Source organism: Schistocerca cancellata, chromosome 9 (assembly GCF_023864275.1).
Source record: "Schistocerca cancellata isolate TAMUIC-IGC-003103 chromosome 9, iqSchCanc2.1, whole genome shotgun sequence".
NCBI lineage: Eukaryota > Metazoa > Arthropoda > Insecta > Orthoptera > Acrididae > Schistocerca > Schistocerca cancellata.
Window position 1 is genome coordinate 495,275,131 of NC_064634.1, and position 17,604 is coordinate 495,292,734.

Here is a 17,604-nt window from a genome sequence, read left to right on the forward strand (position 1 = left end):
GTGTGGCACTGATCTTAGCAAGGCATTTAACTACATTTCCCACAAGATACTGCGTAATAAATTGAAGTGTTACAGTGTCGGAGGTGTTGTTCTGGCAACTTTTCAGTCTTATCTGGAAAACCGGAGATATGTGGTATCAATTCATGGAGCAACATCACAAGAACAAAAGCTGGAATATGGAATACCCCAAGGGTCCGTCATAGGGCCTCTCCTGTTTCTTATTTCTGCCAATGATATGGGTTATAACAACAATATGTTACATTTTGCTGATGACACCACCCTTTTTGCCAAAGGAAGAACTGCTGCAGAATCACTCCAAGAAACAGATGTACTCTTCCAAAACATTAGAGAATGGTTCATCAAAAATAAAATGAAAATGAATGAAGAAAAAACACAACATCTGATATGCACCCTTAACAACATCGTATGCCATGATAGTATGGAGGCTGTCAAACTGTTGGGCTTCATGATAGACAGGAAACTAACAATGAACGAACACACAGTGTACGTGTGCTCCAAGCTCTCCTGTACAATATACCTTCTGAGGAGGTTAAAAGGCGTATTGGATGGCCAATATCTCATAACAGTATATTATGCCCTATTCCATAGCCACATCAATTATGGCCTACTGTTATGGGGACATTCTGCAGGTTGTAAGGATGTGCTAATTCTACAGAAAAAAGCTCTCAGAATAATCACATCAAGCAAAAGACAGGAGCACTGCAGGCCTATATTCAAGCAGTTAGGAATTATGGCAGTCTTCAGTCAGTATGTGTTTTTATGTCTCATGAGCGTGAAAGAAAACCAAGGAGTCTTCAGCATTAGGCAAGATATACACAATCACAATACCCGTAACAAGAGGAGCATTGAAATACCCGGGTGTCGACTGACGGGAACGCAAGACAGCTTTCCAGTGGTTGTCTTAAGGATGTTCAACTCACTGCCTCAAGAAGTGCAATCCCTGCCGCTAGGAACATTCAGAAGAAGAGTAGCACAGGACCTGAAAGAACGCTCATTGTACTCCATTGGTGAATTCTTTAATAGCGACCAAAGCGAATAGACAAACAAATATTGTTTCTATCAAGTATAAATGTCTTAATATTGTGAATATTTTTTAAGTGTATATATGTAATTAATCTTGACGCAGTCTGTCCAGTCATGACTGGTAAACGACACAGATCTAGTAGATCTAGTAGTAGCTCTGTAGTAATAAAGTAATAAAGAATTTTATTGGTATCATATCATATTATCGCTCTTTGGAACAATAAAGTTAAATTTTTGAAAGAAATTATTATGTTTTCATTCCTGTGTCTATTTATGGTCCGTAAACTGTTAAATTGACAAATAATTTCTTGAAAAATAAATAAATAAATAAAACTCAAGTTTTCGACCTCTCGATACGCGTAATGAATCGATACGTAGCAAATTGCATATGGCATGCGCTGGTATTGTGGTAGACGTCTGATGGAAAATGTAATGAAATATGGATCTCTCAGGGGATTTGTGGCACTTAAATAAAGCAAGAAATATTCCATGCAGTGCTTGTGTAACGTGATTCACATCTAAATGACGTGCAAGAAAATATCCCTAATGAAATTCAAGGACGGTGTTATTTCAATGTCAATCTCATCTGTTTCATTTTCGTCATCAGTAAACATGGCGGATAGAAGCCAGTTTTATTCCATCTGAACGAATGTGATTAGTTGTTACCTGAAATGTTTTCGGCGCCCTCAACATCAGAGACGCACAGCTATGATTTCGAGAAAGAAGAAAATGCCGCAAAATGGAAAGGAGTTTTTGTCAATTCACTGCGCAAGGTATTACTTAATTAAGAGACTACATTTGGTGTTGTGTGTAAGGGAAATATATTTTGTTTCCGAAAAAATAGTGGGATTATATTTTTTCGGTAAATTGTCACGTACTTACCGTGTGTGTATCCCTAGACCAGTGTTTTAATCTACGACTCTTGTGTAATCAGGTGACATCCATGTAATGTTTTGATTCCTTAAGCGAAAAAGTTTTATGCCCATACCTTAGGTGCTGGAGCAGGTGCATCATTCACTTACGGCGCGTGACGACGCCCTCGACTACGTCGAAAGTCTCATCTTGCGATTGTTGGGAATGTTGTGCGCACGCCCCTCCCCCCATACAGTGCAGGATGTGGAGGATAGGGTACGGCGCACCTTCCCAACACCCATTGACAAATGGGCACTGGCCGACGCGAAAGAAGCGTTGGAGCGTGGGAAGAAAAAATGTGTGTTGCCCGTTGACAAGATACATCACATGCTTCAGAAGGTAGGAAGGTTGTTTATGTTTATGAACATTCCCAGGCGAATTGTTGGGTGTTTCCATCATACATTCCTGTGTCATGACAGATTAATTTCCTGCTTCAATATCATAGTTGACGTATATGTTGGAATAATAATAATAATAATAATGATAACAAAAAACATACACACACAGAGAGAGAGAGAGAGAGAGAGAGAGAGAGAGAGAGGGAGATGTAATGAAATTTACTTTATTAATTTATCTTTATTTTTGTCACACAGGAAGTTCTACAGTACAAAATTGATTCTCAGGTCTCTCTGTATCTCGCAGCAGTTCTTGAATACATCTCAGCTGATATTTTAAAGGTTGGTTGGCAACTTCATGATTTAGAAGTAGATAGAAACTGGATAGTATATTGTAAGGTATCTCCTCTTACAGATTTTTTTTTTCTTTTTCAGTTGGCTGGAAATTATGTCAAAAATATTCATCATGTTGAAATTTCATGCCAGGATATTAGAGTTGCAATGTGTGCTGACAAGGTATGGATTCAGCAATAGCAAATTCGCCCAATACTTTAGTTTTGTGCAGTTAAAATGTGTTGTGTGTCTCTGTGGAGAGATTGGAGCTCAGTCTATTTGTAGCTATGTTGTGCACTGTTTTTGAGATATTAACATTAACAACAAGATGATAGGTATCCCTTTTTATTCTCTTAATGAATATTTTGATCTGTACATGCCAATAATTTTTAGTTCGAGTAATCAAATAAATTTAATTACTGGTCATAGAATGTAACTTTGTGATTTAAATATTTGAGACAGCCAAACCTGCCCATCACTTTCTTCTTGACCATGTAAGTTAACATTACATAATAGTGGTGCACTGAAGAAAAACTCTACCTGTGGTTTGATAGATTCGAAATTTGTATCTGACGGGAACCACCATGGCTAATAGTTTTTTTTTTTTTTTAGTCACTTGTAATTCTGTCATAAAGATCTCAACACATAAGACAATATTGAAAGCTGTCATTAAATGCAGTCAAAAAGTCTGTATTGTTGGTTACATGAAAGGTACTGCTAATTATGAAATGTTCCTGAAATATGAGTTACAGTTAACCACACTGCAGGTTGTTAGTGCTGACACAATGTTGTTCTTGTTACATCATTTTGTATATGACTCCTCCAGAATGCAAATACTGTGAAGAGTCCAATTTAATCTGGGAAAGAAGTGTGCATCTCAATTGGGTATCTGGAGCCAACCTAAAATTTCTTTATTATATAGGTATATATTGTATATTGATGTCACTAGTGTACTAATTAATGAGAAACTGCTTCTTCTAAGCCAGTGCAGACTTCTATAATTCAAATCAATGCTCACTGAGATATTCTGTTAGTCATTTCAGTCAGGCTAAAAAAAATGTTGGAGCCAAGTTTATAAACATTTCTTGAATATTCTGTGGAAGTGTATATAAAGAGCTGGATTTATAAGAAAATTGCCTCGATTCTGATTTAGTGTCTTGAATTTGTTCAGATGACTCTCTAGCCTTTCAGCCTAATTTAGTCGTATGACTAAACTAATGACAGTACCCAGTGAGCTTGCAAATGGGTACAATTAAACCTATGTAGACAAAAAAGAATAGAGACACTAAGACTTAGGATAGATGTTTTGGGATATAGGCCCAAGATAGTGATGTTGACTTACATGATTCTACCAGTGTCTTTAAAAGACCTTTAATATAATGTAGATAGAGCTGATTCTTTTTTTTAATTTGAAAGATTTATGCTTCTCAGTTGGTAGAAAATGTTAGCTTACTGTGTGTCCTTCATGAAGATTGCTCTAACATTAGTTTTTTACTGTTAACTGAGTTGTAGATGAAAAGTATAGACAGTGGTAGTTATTTTCTGAAAGCTTGTCACATGTTTACATTTAGTGAATATTTATAATTAAGTTTAAGTGACGGAAATACAGTAATGATTGCTTTCTCACCAATTTGATTGAAATGTAAAATTGCCATATTTATAATTAAATACTGATACCAGTGCCACTGTGATTTGGGACTCTTGTAAGCAAATACTACAAACTTTGTAGTTAACTTATTTTTCAAGAAATAATTGCTTTAAATATTTTGTTCAGTAATTAAGAGGAAAAAAATATGTTGGTTTCATCTAATGTGTATGACGGATTTTCACAGTGAACATCTAATTGTGGTTGGAATAGACACAGTGTTTAACATCTTTCAAGTTTACTGTTCTTGTGAGTTACCGAAAGTAATGTATATTCATATTGGTTTCCCTTTACTCCTTTGAATAATATGTGTGCTCTTCAGTTTCACATTATTCGCTGGTGCCAATCTGTCCCAATTCATGCCACATAGAGGAACCAGTTAAGAAACTTTTATGTTTAGTGAATATGTCTCCCCACTGCCTAAGTGCCAGTGTTATCCCATTTTCCAAATTGGGTACATCAGATCCTTTGTGACAGCAGTAAGCATAATGTGTGCAGATAATAGGTCTTTTATTAATTGTGCTTTAGTGCATGTCTTTAGCAGTTGTGTGTGAATAAATGAGAAATCTAGAACACTGGCAGTGCCTTTCCAATATGTATCTTGTGAAGCAATGTCAGCAGCACGTACCATGAGCAGATTATGAGGGATTTCAGCAACAGCTGGCAGTAAGCATCAGGCAGACACCATATTTTGCACCAATGATTTTAAATTTTTATATGTTCCCCTGATACTAATATTATTACTTTGTGTGCAATATTTACAAAACAATGATCATATTCCAAAGATATGGAACATGTCATAGTAATAAATATTGCAATTGGAGCATGTGATTTACAGCCAGACTTAATGATACAAAGTAATGTGCAATGTATGAACCTCTTGATCACTGCCTGTAAGTGCATGTGAGTTGCTTATCATGACGTGACATTCACGTACCCACAATTAAATGGTCACCTTCGATCAAAACAGTAAAGAGAAATACCAAAACTCTGTGGCAGCTGCATCATATGGCATATCTTCACTATAGGGTGTAACCACAGATAATCGGCGAGGAATGTTGAAATATATTATCACTTTTCTTTGTCGTTGGCTAGGTGAAATGGATGCATGGCTCACATATATTATGTAGAGGGAAAGTGTCCGGCTGACACTAACCCTGTTGTGCATTTGAACCCATGTTGTGTTATGTATTGTACTGTGTTACGCGCTGGTGACATTGTCTTTGAGGGGTTGCCGTTATAGAGAGACCCAACAATGTTTTTAATTAATTCAGACCTTTTTTGAAATATATTTTACTTGTACGAATAACGTGAAGTTTTAAGTTCGGTGTGGGAATTTGGGACTAAATTCTGTGTTGAGGAGGAGAAAAAACCTGAAACACCTGTTGCCTTATAGTGTATTAGATATTGAAACAAGTCTTCATTTTACATTATGTTAATGAATATGGTAGTTAATGGTACATTTTGTTTATGTGTAATTTGCAATTGCATATTTAAACACTGTGCACTCTTCACCATTACTAATTTTCTAGTTTGGAACTAAAATTGACATGGATTAATGTCAGCTAATTGGATTTGTTTGTGTGTCTAGATTGACAAGTATGTCAGTGAAAATAATCAATGTTTGAAAATATAATTGGATCAATAAAAATATCTACTCGCTAGGTATCTGCAGGACAAAATGTACACAAATAATATTAAAATGCGCTAGCTTTTGGAGCCAGTAGCTCCCACATCTGGCAGAATGGCTGAAGGGGAAGGAAGAGGGGTGAAGCAAAAGGATTGGTGAGGTTTAGGAAATGGGGAGAGTTCGGAAAAGTAACCCTAAATCCTGGGTAAGGGGAGACTTACCAGACGGGGTGAGAAGGGAAGACTGCTGGGATTGTGTTGGATGAGATTTCAAAACCTGAGATGTTGAAAGTGGGTAACAAGCAAGACAGAGATTACTGAAAGAACGCCATGCAAAAGTCAATAAGAGCTGAAAGCTAAGTGTGTTACACATGATACCCAGGTAGTGATGGTGTTGGGGAGGGTCAGAAAATAAAAGGGGAATGAAGAAAAGGAATAATTACTGAAAACAAATGCTGAGACCACAGAAATTAATGTAAATTAAGGCCAGGCGGGTGGTGAGGACCAACTGCTTGTTGTAACACAAGTGCCTATCAGTGGAGTTTGTAGAAACTGCTGTCAGGAGGGGAATCTGGATGGCTCTGGGGGTGGAACAGGCACAGAGGTCATGATTGTTGTATTGATCTCACCTTGATTTCGCTTACCATACGTCTGGGATTAGCCTGGACATTTTTAAAGCTGTCCACAGTTAGAGAATTTTATGAAGGGGAAGCATTTTTTTAAAAAAAATTTAGACCTATATGTTCAAAACTTCGCATATTTTACAAAGCCAACTACTAACTGCAAAGCCAGGCAACAATTCACCTCAAAAAGCTGTCTTATCCTTTTTATCGCTTCAACTGTGGTGTTTCTATCTCTGTCCCACTCCAGTTCCCGAAACGGTCGAATCAGCCACCACTCCTCTCCTACAAAATGAAATTGGCCAACCCTCTTAAAATCCCACAGCCTTCACCACTGTCTTCCAGAGCAGTGGCAACTCACGATCACAAGAACCAGCCACAACATTACAGTGTTCTCAACCTCTCACATAGGGACCAGTGCCCTATTGAATTATCTGTATTATCCAAGGGCCTCACTTTCAGCTCTGAGACAGCATTTCACCATGCTACTTTCGTTAATGACCTACTTTCCTTCACACACAATGTCAATTGGAAGTATCACTTTGCAACCCAATCTTAAAACCTTCCCAACACTGAACCTGGCATTGAACCATGCCTTCAAAAATTCTGACAACAATTCCAATTTGATCCACCACCACTACATCAGTCACCCCTTTAAAAAATCTAACATCCAGCATTGCTTTACCACCCTTTCTCAGGTTCCTACAACATGATTCTAACCCGCTGTCTACAGAATTCCAAGCTCTCCATTACCTAAATACCGGTGACTCCGTCATCCTCCCTGCATTCAAGCAATGTACCACCTTGGTACTTGGTCAGCAAGACTATGTAGGCCAGGATCTATGTCAGTTGTCTGACACGCCTGCATACAGCATCTGCAATCAAGATCCAGTCCCAGTGATATGAATCGACATACAGTCCTCCCTAAATGCATCGGGGCCCCTCTCAGGGACCAACACCTCGATCAACAGAACTTCTTAACCCATCCAAAACACGTATTCCCACCTTTGACCTTCTTCTTAGGAACCACAAATCCAATCACCCTGGCTTTCCCATAGTTGCTGGCTTCAAGGCACCCAACAGATGAACTTATATCTGCCTTAGCTGCTCAATGTGTGCAAATACTCCCCTCCTATATTTAAGACACCACCCATTTCCTAGTTCATCTGAAATCTGTCCCCATTTCACTCTCACCATATGCTTTGTCACCAGTGGTGCCACCTCCTTCTATATAAAAATCCCCCCTGTACCTCAACCAGCATTGACCTGCTTCTGAACCTATGATATCCTTCCTGCTCATATTAAACTTTATACTTATGAACAACTCCTAATCTTTGAGGGTCACACATACAAACAGATCAGGAATATGGCCTTGGGAAGCAGGATGGCTCCCTCTTCATGTGTCGCTCAGAGGAGGGTTTTCTAGGATCCATAAACCCAGGTTTGGTTTAGACACAGTGATATCTTTCCCATATGGACTCGTAGTAAGGCTGATGTGTTAAAATTCTTGGAATCTCTAAATACGGTTTCCCATTTAAATTTCTTATGATCCTATTCTGAATTCCATGTCACTTTCCTTGATGTAGATGTCATCTTCCCTGAGAGTCAGCTACATGCTTCTGTTCACATTAAACCTACGAACAAGCAACAGTACTTACATTTGCACAGTTGCCGTCCTTTCCACATGAAATTTTCCCTTCCATACAGCCTTGGCATTCAAGCCAAATTTATTTGTTCAGAGGCAACCATTGTTACTGTTACATACTTTTCATAGCATGCAATACATTATCAAATATAAATGGTGAAGTAATATTAAACAGGTGTGGCTGACTGGTTCTAGGCGCTTCAGTCTGGAACCGCGTGACTGCTATGGTCACAGGTTCGAATCCTGCATCAGGCATGAATGTGTGTGATGTCCTTAGGTTAGTTAGGTTTAAGTAGTTCTAGGAGACAATGACCTCAGATGTTAAGACCCATAGTGCTCAGAGCCATTTGAACCATTTAACATTTACAACAACTGCCTAAGTCTTGGTTCTAACAGTTGAAATTTTTGGCTCATACCTTTGTAACTAGCAGCGTGCAGTGTGGTATGAAAACATTTTCTTTAGATGCCCTCTCCAGATCATAGTTCCCATCTTTGTCTTTAAAAAATCTCTTATGTTTGGTGAAGCAGTCACATTAACAGTACTCCTATGTTTAGCTGAGGAGATAAAAAATGAATGGAGAAAAAATGATGAAAAACATACATTTAGATGAGTTGCATCACACACGAAAACAACAAATACATTGCTCCTGCTGTGGTGACAAATGTCTAACAGTGAGTGAAAAGTTGTAGCAGAACCGGTAGGCACGTTTCCCCAGAGAGAACGTAAGAGAGTGGTGGTGGTTGATGTGACTATTTATGGAGCTGGAATGGGGCAGGGATGGAAACACCACAGTTGAAATGGTAAAGATGGTAAGACAGCTTTTTGAGGTGAGTTCTGGCCTGGTGTTGCAGTTTGTAGTTGGCTTTGTGAGTATCACCACCCAAGGAAACATGAGGTGCAGAGAGCTGTAGTAAGTTAAAGGGGGAGTGGAGATTGCTGGACAATGTATATAGGCACAGATATCTGGGTAAGTGCAGGAGATTGCTCGCAGTGTTTGAAACTGTAGAAGGGGCTAGTGAAGAGTGGGATTACATCCAGAAATTGGGACTTTCAAATTTTTAACTGGCACAACTGGCTGTAACTCCCAGGAACAAGCAGGTTGGAGAGAGGGAAGGAAGCAGGCAGGCTAGCAGGCAGGCTTTTGTTAATATTTGACAGGATGACACAAGCAATATATAAAAAAGTGAGAGAAATAAAACTCAGTCTTTTAATGCTTTGGATCACAGGGTTACATGGAAAGTGATGCAGTTATTAACAAAAATTCTGAAGCTTGCCAAACCTTTTGTCCAGTGTTTAATGTATGTTATGATATTGTTTCATTCCCAAAGATGCTCCATATACCATTTTGATGCATTCGAGAGGCGAAGCTCTTCATCAAACTAATGTCACTACCTAGACATTCGTTACAGTGCATCAAATTTTCTTAGTTTCCCTTCAGGCATCATAGTTGTTAATCCTGCATCTTCCTTGACCTTAGTCCACATAGACAAATATTTAACCCCTTTATACCTGAACCAATTTCTTCATGGAAGAAAAATATTAAATGTTATGTCACTCTAGAAGCACATGAAACACTCAGATGACAGCACGTGTCAGAAGCATTAGTAGCTGCATTTAGAATCTGCACCTACTGGCACTGGTACTCGAAAACGATTACCCTTTCACATACTAGCCTTGTTGTTATGATGCGAATTTGTGACATCCGGCATTAAGGGGTAAACAAATTTACTGAAAGTTGGAACCACAATGGCCTATGAAGAACCTTAAGAGTCTGAACTGAAATTACCACTCATCACTTGAATTTTCACTTATCCTCCTGACAGGTACAAACTGCCGTGGACTGAAACTGAAAAGCTGACTCATTGGTTTTTGCCTTTTACAGGCAACCATATAAGTATATTTTGTTCTTAAGTGACATTTACATAGAAGACTTCGTCTGTGCTGCTATGAGCCACATCATTAAACATATGTATGTTGGAGGGGTATTGCTGTATATGATCCTCTGTCAAAGTAAATAATAAAAGGAAAACTTTTCTTATTGTTTCCCAAATTTAAATGACATCTCCCCTTTGTTTTTGTGACATTACTATGCTGACAAATTAGAAAAGTTTGTTAAATAAAAACATGCATGTGCTGGCATTTGATGGAAGAATGTGTAGCAACAGTTTCAGTTCAGTTTTGAGGGCAAAATCTTTGATTGGTAAATGCACTGCAGTAATATGTTGATCTTCATAGCACAGCCATCACTATCATGTGATCTGAAGCATTGAAGTTTCTATTTGGACGTGTTTGCAGTTCTCAAGGACAGAATTTCTCCAAAAGAGAAAATTGATGACTGTCATGGGTTAAAAAAAAGTTTGGACTGTAATGACAAACTCCTCGAAATAAAATGAATTGAAATTATCGTATGTCCGCTTCAGTCAGACAAATAATTTCGTAACCAGTTTCAGCATCCTGAGGAGACACAAAACTTAAGAGGAAATTGACCCCCTGCCAGTGTCTTGCCCGTGAAGTAATTTGCATAAATCATTTTGACATTATATTGTTGTTGTTGTTTCCATGGCACTGTGTTGTGATTTCTGAGATTTTCTTGGCACAGTTGGTAAATTTTCCCATTTCTAACCCAGTAATGATTCCATGTTTGTGCAAGTATTTCAACTGCTGGGCTAATCATCTCCTACAGATGTATATACATCATACTAGGCACAGGAAGCTGGTTAAAACCTCAAATTGATAGCAGTGAGATTTTTGGGAAAGTTTCAGGTGCACAGTGAAAGGATAGGCTAATGGGAAATGGAGTATTTGTTGCGATTGACAAGAAACTCGGATCCGCAGAGGTACAAATTGAAGCTGCATGAGAGACCGTTTGGGCAAGACCCAGCACAAAGGATGAGCACAAACTTATAATTGTATCTTTCTATATAATTGGATCCTTCATAACAGAAATGGAAGTTAATGAATGGAGTGTACCTAAAATAAGGGAAAGGCAACCACTTACCTATAGTGGATGTGTGGAGCACAGAAACACGTAACAGAAAATAGCATTCACAGTAACTTTAGCAGACTAGTCTTTTTGTAGCAATGGTACACACATTAACACAGTGTGTGAATGTGTGTACAATTACTAGAAAAAGAACTAGTATGAACACTGTTTTCTGTTATGTGTTTCTGCTCTCAATACGTCGATCCGCTGTAGGTGAGTGGTTGCCTTTCCCTTATTTTACACAGTTGGATCTTTCTGCTGACCACCAGTTTCGCTCCCAGGTGTAACGATGTCATCATTGAAGGAGACTGTAATCATTGAACGATCAGTGGAGGTAGTATGATGAAACATCCTGTGGAACATTTAGGAATTCTCAGAAAAACTTTGTAGAAAAGATAGTTAATAAGGCCAATAATGATGGGAATACATTGGATCTAATGGAAACAGATCTTTTCCCTTTGAGAATGCCCATATTGAAGCCGGTATCAGTGACCAGAACAGTTACTACCAAAGAACAAAGGGGTGGGTTGGGGGGGGGGGGGAAGTGCACAAATATGAGGTCCGATTTTGATAAGATTTCCATGTAGTGCAAAGTTTGGCAACTTTCTTTAAATGCTCACAAGTGGACTAAAAAAACAGTAAAAACAGTAGCATCATATGACTACAGCATCAGTGAGTCACAGTTGGAATCTGTCAATTCATACAAATGTGTTGCTGTTACAGTTTGTTCTTTTGTGTGTTACTTGATTCTTTTTATTTTTAACTAGCATAGACTGTATGGCCTGCCAAGATTTTTGAATTTGTTTTATTTAATCAAATTTTTATGTTGTTCACAAATTGTAACACCTTCCAGGCTTTTCACGCTAATTGAGACCATATAAGCATGATCTTTTCTGAATGTGCTTCTGATCAAAAAGCAATTCTGGTACTGGAGTCCAAATATTTTGTTGATCATGCCTTTTGCGTTCTTGTGGAGATATTTCCATGTCTACTTTCATCCCATAACAAATATTCCTTTATCTAACTGAAAAATGAAATAACAGTTTTCATAAATTTACCTGTAAATTTTTTTTTTAATGTAATCAAACATATTTTGAAAAATTTTGATCCCCTATTGCACTCCATTATGGGTTGAATTTCCAGAAACACTGAAACATGCATTGTTTTTATTTCTGACCAAGAAGTCAGATACCAATTGTCATAGAGGTGTAGCCTTAAAAATCCATTAGTAGTTCTTTAGTAATTATTTGTGGAAAGAAAAAAAAAACAAACGCTTTCAGCCACTATTTTACCCCATTAATGGTTGAATTTCCAAAAACACTGAAACAAATATTTTTTATTTTCTGAAATCAGATACCAGTTTTCATAGTTCTAGCTTCAAAATTCCTTTAATAGTGACATAATTTCAAAAATCTTTCATCCCCTATTTCACCCACTTAGGAGTGGAATTTTGGACAAACCCTTCGTAAACAATGTCTCTAAACTTCAGTTCATGCCGTTAGGGGTTGACTTTTCCAAAGACAGTGAAACAAGTATTTTTTAATCTCCGTCTGAGGAGCCAAACACCAATTTTCAAATATTTAGCTTTAGAAATGGTTTTGCAGGGAAATATTTTCGTAAAACATGTCACTCTGTATTTCACCCCCTTAGGTGTTGAATTTCCAAAAATGGTGACATGCAAATGTTTTATTTCTAACAGAAGCCAAATAAGTAGGTTAATAGATTTAGCTTCAAAAATGCTTGTACAATGAAGTCTTTCCATAAAAACTTCTGTCACCTGTTTCACCTCCGTAAGGGCTGAATTTCCAAAAACAGTGAAACACTTATTATTTTATTTTGAACTGAGAATCCAAATGTAAATGTTCATGGATGTAGCTTTAAAAATGCTTTCATAGTAAAATATATACGTAAAAATCCTCATACCCTATTTCGCCTTCTTAGGAGTTCAGTTTCAAAAACACTGAAACATAGATTTCAAACAATGGAAAATCCAGGATGGAATGTAACAATATTTTGAAAGGGAAGGTTGCTACTCACCATATAGCGGAGATGCTGAGTCACAGATAGTCACAGCAAAGACTCTCACAACTAAAGCTTTCAGCCATTAAGGCCTACATCAACAATAGACAACACGCACACACAGACGCACAGGCACATGCAGAACGCAACCAGACTCGGGTAACTGAAAGCACACTGTGAGCAGTAGCACCAGTGCTTGATAGGACTGGTGACTGGATGGGGGTAAGGGGGAGGCCAGGGCGGGGAGCGGGGGGAGAGAGTATGGTGGGGTTAGCGGACAGTGAAGTGCTGCAGGTTAGACGGAGGGGCATGGGAGCGGTGGGGAGGGGGGGGGGGGGAGGCTGTAGTGGAAAAGGAGAGAACTAAAAAGACTGGGTGTGATGGTGGGCAGGATATGTCTCATTTCAGGGCACAACGAGAGGTAATCGAAACCCTGGCGGAGACTGTAATTCAGTTTCTCCAGTCCTGGGTGGTACTGAATTATGAGAGGAATGCTCCTCTGTGGCTGGACAGTGGGACTTTGGGAGTTGGAGGGAGACAGGAAAGATAAGGGATGGGAGATTTGTTTTCATACAAGGTTGAGAGGATAATTCCAGTTTCCCACCACCTCCCAGTGTCCCACCGACTGGCCAGAGAGAAGCATTCCCCACGTAACTCAGTACCCCACAGGATGGAGCAACTGAATTACATTCTTTGCCAGGGTTATGATTACCTCTCCTTGTGCCTTGAAATGAGAAATGTCGTGCTCACTATCTGACTCACCCCTCCCACAGTGGTATTCCACCATCCACTGAACCTACACAATATACTCGTTCGTCCTTACACAACCCAATCCCTTACCTCATGGCTCATACCCCTGTAATAGATCCAGATGAAAGACCAGTCCCATACATCCTCCCACCACCACCTACTCCAGTCCAGTCACTATCATCACCTATCCCATCAAAGGCAGGGCTACATGTGAAACCAACCAGTCATGTGATCTACAAGCTAAGCTGCAACCACTGTACTGTATTCTATGTGGGCATGATAACCAATAAGCTGTTTGTCCTCCTGAATGGCTACCGAAAAACTGTGGCCAAGAAACAAGTGGACCACCCTGTTGCTGAACACACTGCTAAACATGATATCCTTCATTTCAATGACTGCTTCACAGCCTGTGCCACATGGATCCTTCCCACCAACACCAGTTTTCTGAATTGCGCAGGTGGGAACTTTCCCTGCAATACGTCCTATGTTCCCGTAACCCTCCTGGCCTCAACCTTCGTTAGTAACTGTCCTCACCCATCCAACCCCTTCCCTGTTCCCATTCCAGCACTAGACAGCCATTGTTCCACCATTACATGCAGTGTTTTTATTTCTCTCCTTTTTCACTACAACCTCCAGCTCCCCCTCCCCACCCCTTCCCCTCCATCTAACCTGTAGCACTTCACTGTCAGTCACCCCCTTCATACTATACCTCCCCCTCCCTGCTCCAGCCTCCTCCTTACCCCCACCCATTCGCTGCTCCTATCATGCACTGGTGTTGCTACTCACAGTGTGCTTTCAGTTACCCGAGTCTTCAGTTTGTGTGTGTGTGTGTGTGTGTGTGTGGGCGCGTCGTCGTCCTCTATTGTTGGCGTAGGCCTTAACGGCTGAAAGCCTTAGTTGTGAGAGTGTCTTTGTTGTGCCTATCTGCGACTCAGCATCTCCTCTATATGGTGAGTAGCAACATTCCTTTTCATAATATTGAAACATATATTATTTTTATTTGTAACCAATAACTCAGATACACCTGTTCATAGATGTAGCTTTAAAAGTCTTTAGTAGTTCTTTAATAATGATTTATTTTCAAAAGGAGCTTTCATATACTGATCTGATATTTATAATCAGTTACAGACGAATGAGAATGAAGATAAAGGACAGTGGGAGCAGAATTTAAAATATCATAATTGGGAGAAAAAGAGATAATATAAGAACTGATTATTTGCCTTTTGCAGATTATATTGCCATCTTAGTTGAATCCATAGAGGATGCTACAAGGCAGATAAATCTCGTAAAAGAGACAGCTGTGAAAGCAGGCCTTATATATAGCCTTTGAAAAAACAGAATATATGACAGATGTGAAAGAGGCACTGCAATATATGGATTGTAAAAAGGCTGCAAAATTAAAATATCTCGGTGGAATAATACAACCAAATACTTAGGACGAAGGTGCTAACTTAGCAAGAGCAAGGAAAATGTTATTGTCTTTTCAATTAACAAAAAACCTGTGTGACAAGAAATCTATTTCCATAAATGCAAAACTCTGGAACTAAAATACTGTCATTAGACCAGAATGTCTTCATGATTCAGAATGCCTTTTCCCCCAATTATAATTTTTTAAATTCCTCCTCCTCCTCCTATTGGTTTCCTATATTACCTGCTTCACTTTTTCTACTATATGATTGAAAAGTGATGGAGACAGTCCACCTCCGTTGTTTACAGCACCTTTTGATCTCAAAAGCCTTTAAGGATTCACCAACAAAATTAATTTTGCAATGTGTATTTATAAGTTTTTGTGATTTTGACAGATGTTGACGTGTTGTCAGCTCCAAACTCTTTTAAGGGATTGAATAATGTTTCCATGTCAGTCAAATCATATGCTTTTTTTGAAGTCTACAGATGTTATATAAATGCAATTAGGTGAAGTGTAGAAGAAGGAATGCATAATAATCAGAAAAATCGTGGGTCACAATATGACAATGGAACAGTACAAGGTGTCTTGTCTGTTCTGACTCGCTTAGTGCGCTACAAGCATTTCACCAAATGTATCCAGTGGACCAGTTGATTCAGCTCATCCTTGACTGCTTACAGTGGCTCCAGCACTGTGACAAGGAGGAGATCTTTTGCTGGGTACCTGGCTACATCGGAGAACAGGGAAGAGTGACAAAGCAGCCAAGAAAGCATGTTGGGATAGTATTGTCTGTCAGTTTCCCATCCCATTGGACACTGTTGTCTCATTTTCTGACAGACACATGGTGCATTTGTGGGAGACCAAATGGTTGAAGGTGACAGAAAACAAACTGTGATCTCTCAAATCGACTACACAGAAATGGCAAACTTCGTGTCATCCTCACCGCAGGAAGGAGGTTCCGATTACCAGGCTTGCACATCAGACCTAGCCCTTTAACACATGGCTCCTTCCTCTGAAGAGATCTGCCTGCCATCTTTGTCGGTACTGATTCCAGTGTTAAGAGTGGTGAAAGTTTGTGAACTGTCAGGTCTCATCCCTAAATTGGTGGGGAAGGGAGGCAGACTTTAAAGCATTATAAACTGCTCCGCATGTGGAGCAGCTATCGTCCCCACCCATGAGATTGGCATGGTGACTTTTGTCAGGGCACTGTGGACCGTGATATTGAGTGCTCCTCACTTAAAAATAATAATAATAATAATAATAATAATAATAATAATAATAATGGGAATTGGAAATTAAAAAGTAATGAAGAAGTTTATGAAAGAATAGGCTTAATATCAGACAAATAGAGGAAGAAGAGAGTTGTATTCTGTGGACGACTAAAAGGGCTAGATTAAAAAAAGTAACAAAAAGAATTTTAACATTTTTACAGAAACTGAAAAACATTAATGGTGCAGATCAAAAAAAGTTAATTCAGATGTGAGGGAATTAGAAATAATGGGGGAAGAAATAGGTGTGTGTGTGTGTGTGTGTGTGTGTGTGTGTGTGTGTGTGTGTGTGTGTGTGAGAGAGAGAGAGAGAGAGAGAGAGAGAGAGAGAGAGAGAGAGAGAGAGAAGTTCAGAGCAAATGTCAAAAGTTTCAAGGATTTCCAGGGGAACACAAAGAAAATGACGGCCAAAATCTGGACAGAAGAAAGAAGAGAAAAAGATTGGAAAACAATGAAAACTTACTGGAAAGAAAGAAAGGAGAAAAGAAGAAAATATAAGTTGATCCAATACACATATGCAATGCTGATTGGTCCCTAATAACAGTCCCTGAATTTTCCTTAGAAATATTTTATTGAATCCATACTCTTTAGTATGTGTTTCGGGCGTGACCTATCATCAGACAGTCTTACAGAAAGTCAAAATAAATGACACACATTTACAGAATACATACGAGTGTACATAATAGAGGAAATTGTATAAGCACTGATGTATAGTGCACGAGAGAAAATCAGTCAAGTCCAATGCTTGAAAATGAAAACTGGAGTGAACAAATCATGCTAGCCAGAGCAAAGTAAACTAAAAGCCCACTGGATGATGATCTTACTGATCCAAATGATGTCAAATACAAGAAAAATTACAGAAAGTAACAAAAAGGCTACAGTTGGCCTTGTGTGACAATGAACATCATCATAGATCACAGCATTAATAAGAACAACCCGTATACTACAGTAAAATACATTAAAATACTTACACTATGTGACCAAAGGTATCCGGACACCCCCCAAAACATACATT

At 38.8% G+C, this 17,604-nt stretch overlaps 1 protein-coding gene across 1 annotated transcript in view; it reads left to right on the plus strand.

Moving 5' to 3' along the window:
* The first annotated feature begins 1,448 nt into the window (after positions 1 to 1,448).
* LOC126100203 (protein son of sevenless) overlaps positions 1,449 to 17,604 on the plus strand; it is a 185,727-nt gene continuing 169,571 nt past the window's right edge. The window contains exons 1-4 of the mRNA XM_049910763.1: positions 1,449 to 1,817; positions 2,038 to 2,295; positions 2,550 to 2,633; positions 2,727 to 2,807. Of these exons, the coding sequence (XP_049766720.1) occupies positions 1,716 to 1,817; positions 2,038 to 2,295; positions 2,550 to 2,633; positions 2,727 to 2,807 (525 nt within the window). The 5' untranslated portion in view covers positions 1,449 to 1,715. The remainder of the gene's footprint in view (positions 1,818 to 2,037; positions 2,296 to 2,549; positions 2,634 to 2,726; positions 2,808 to 17,604) is intronic.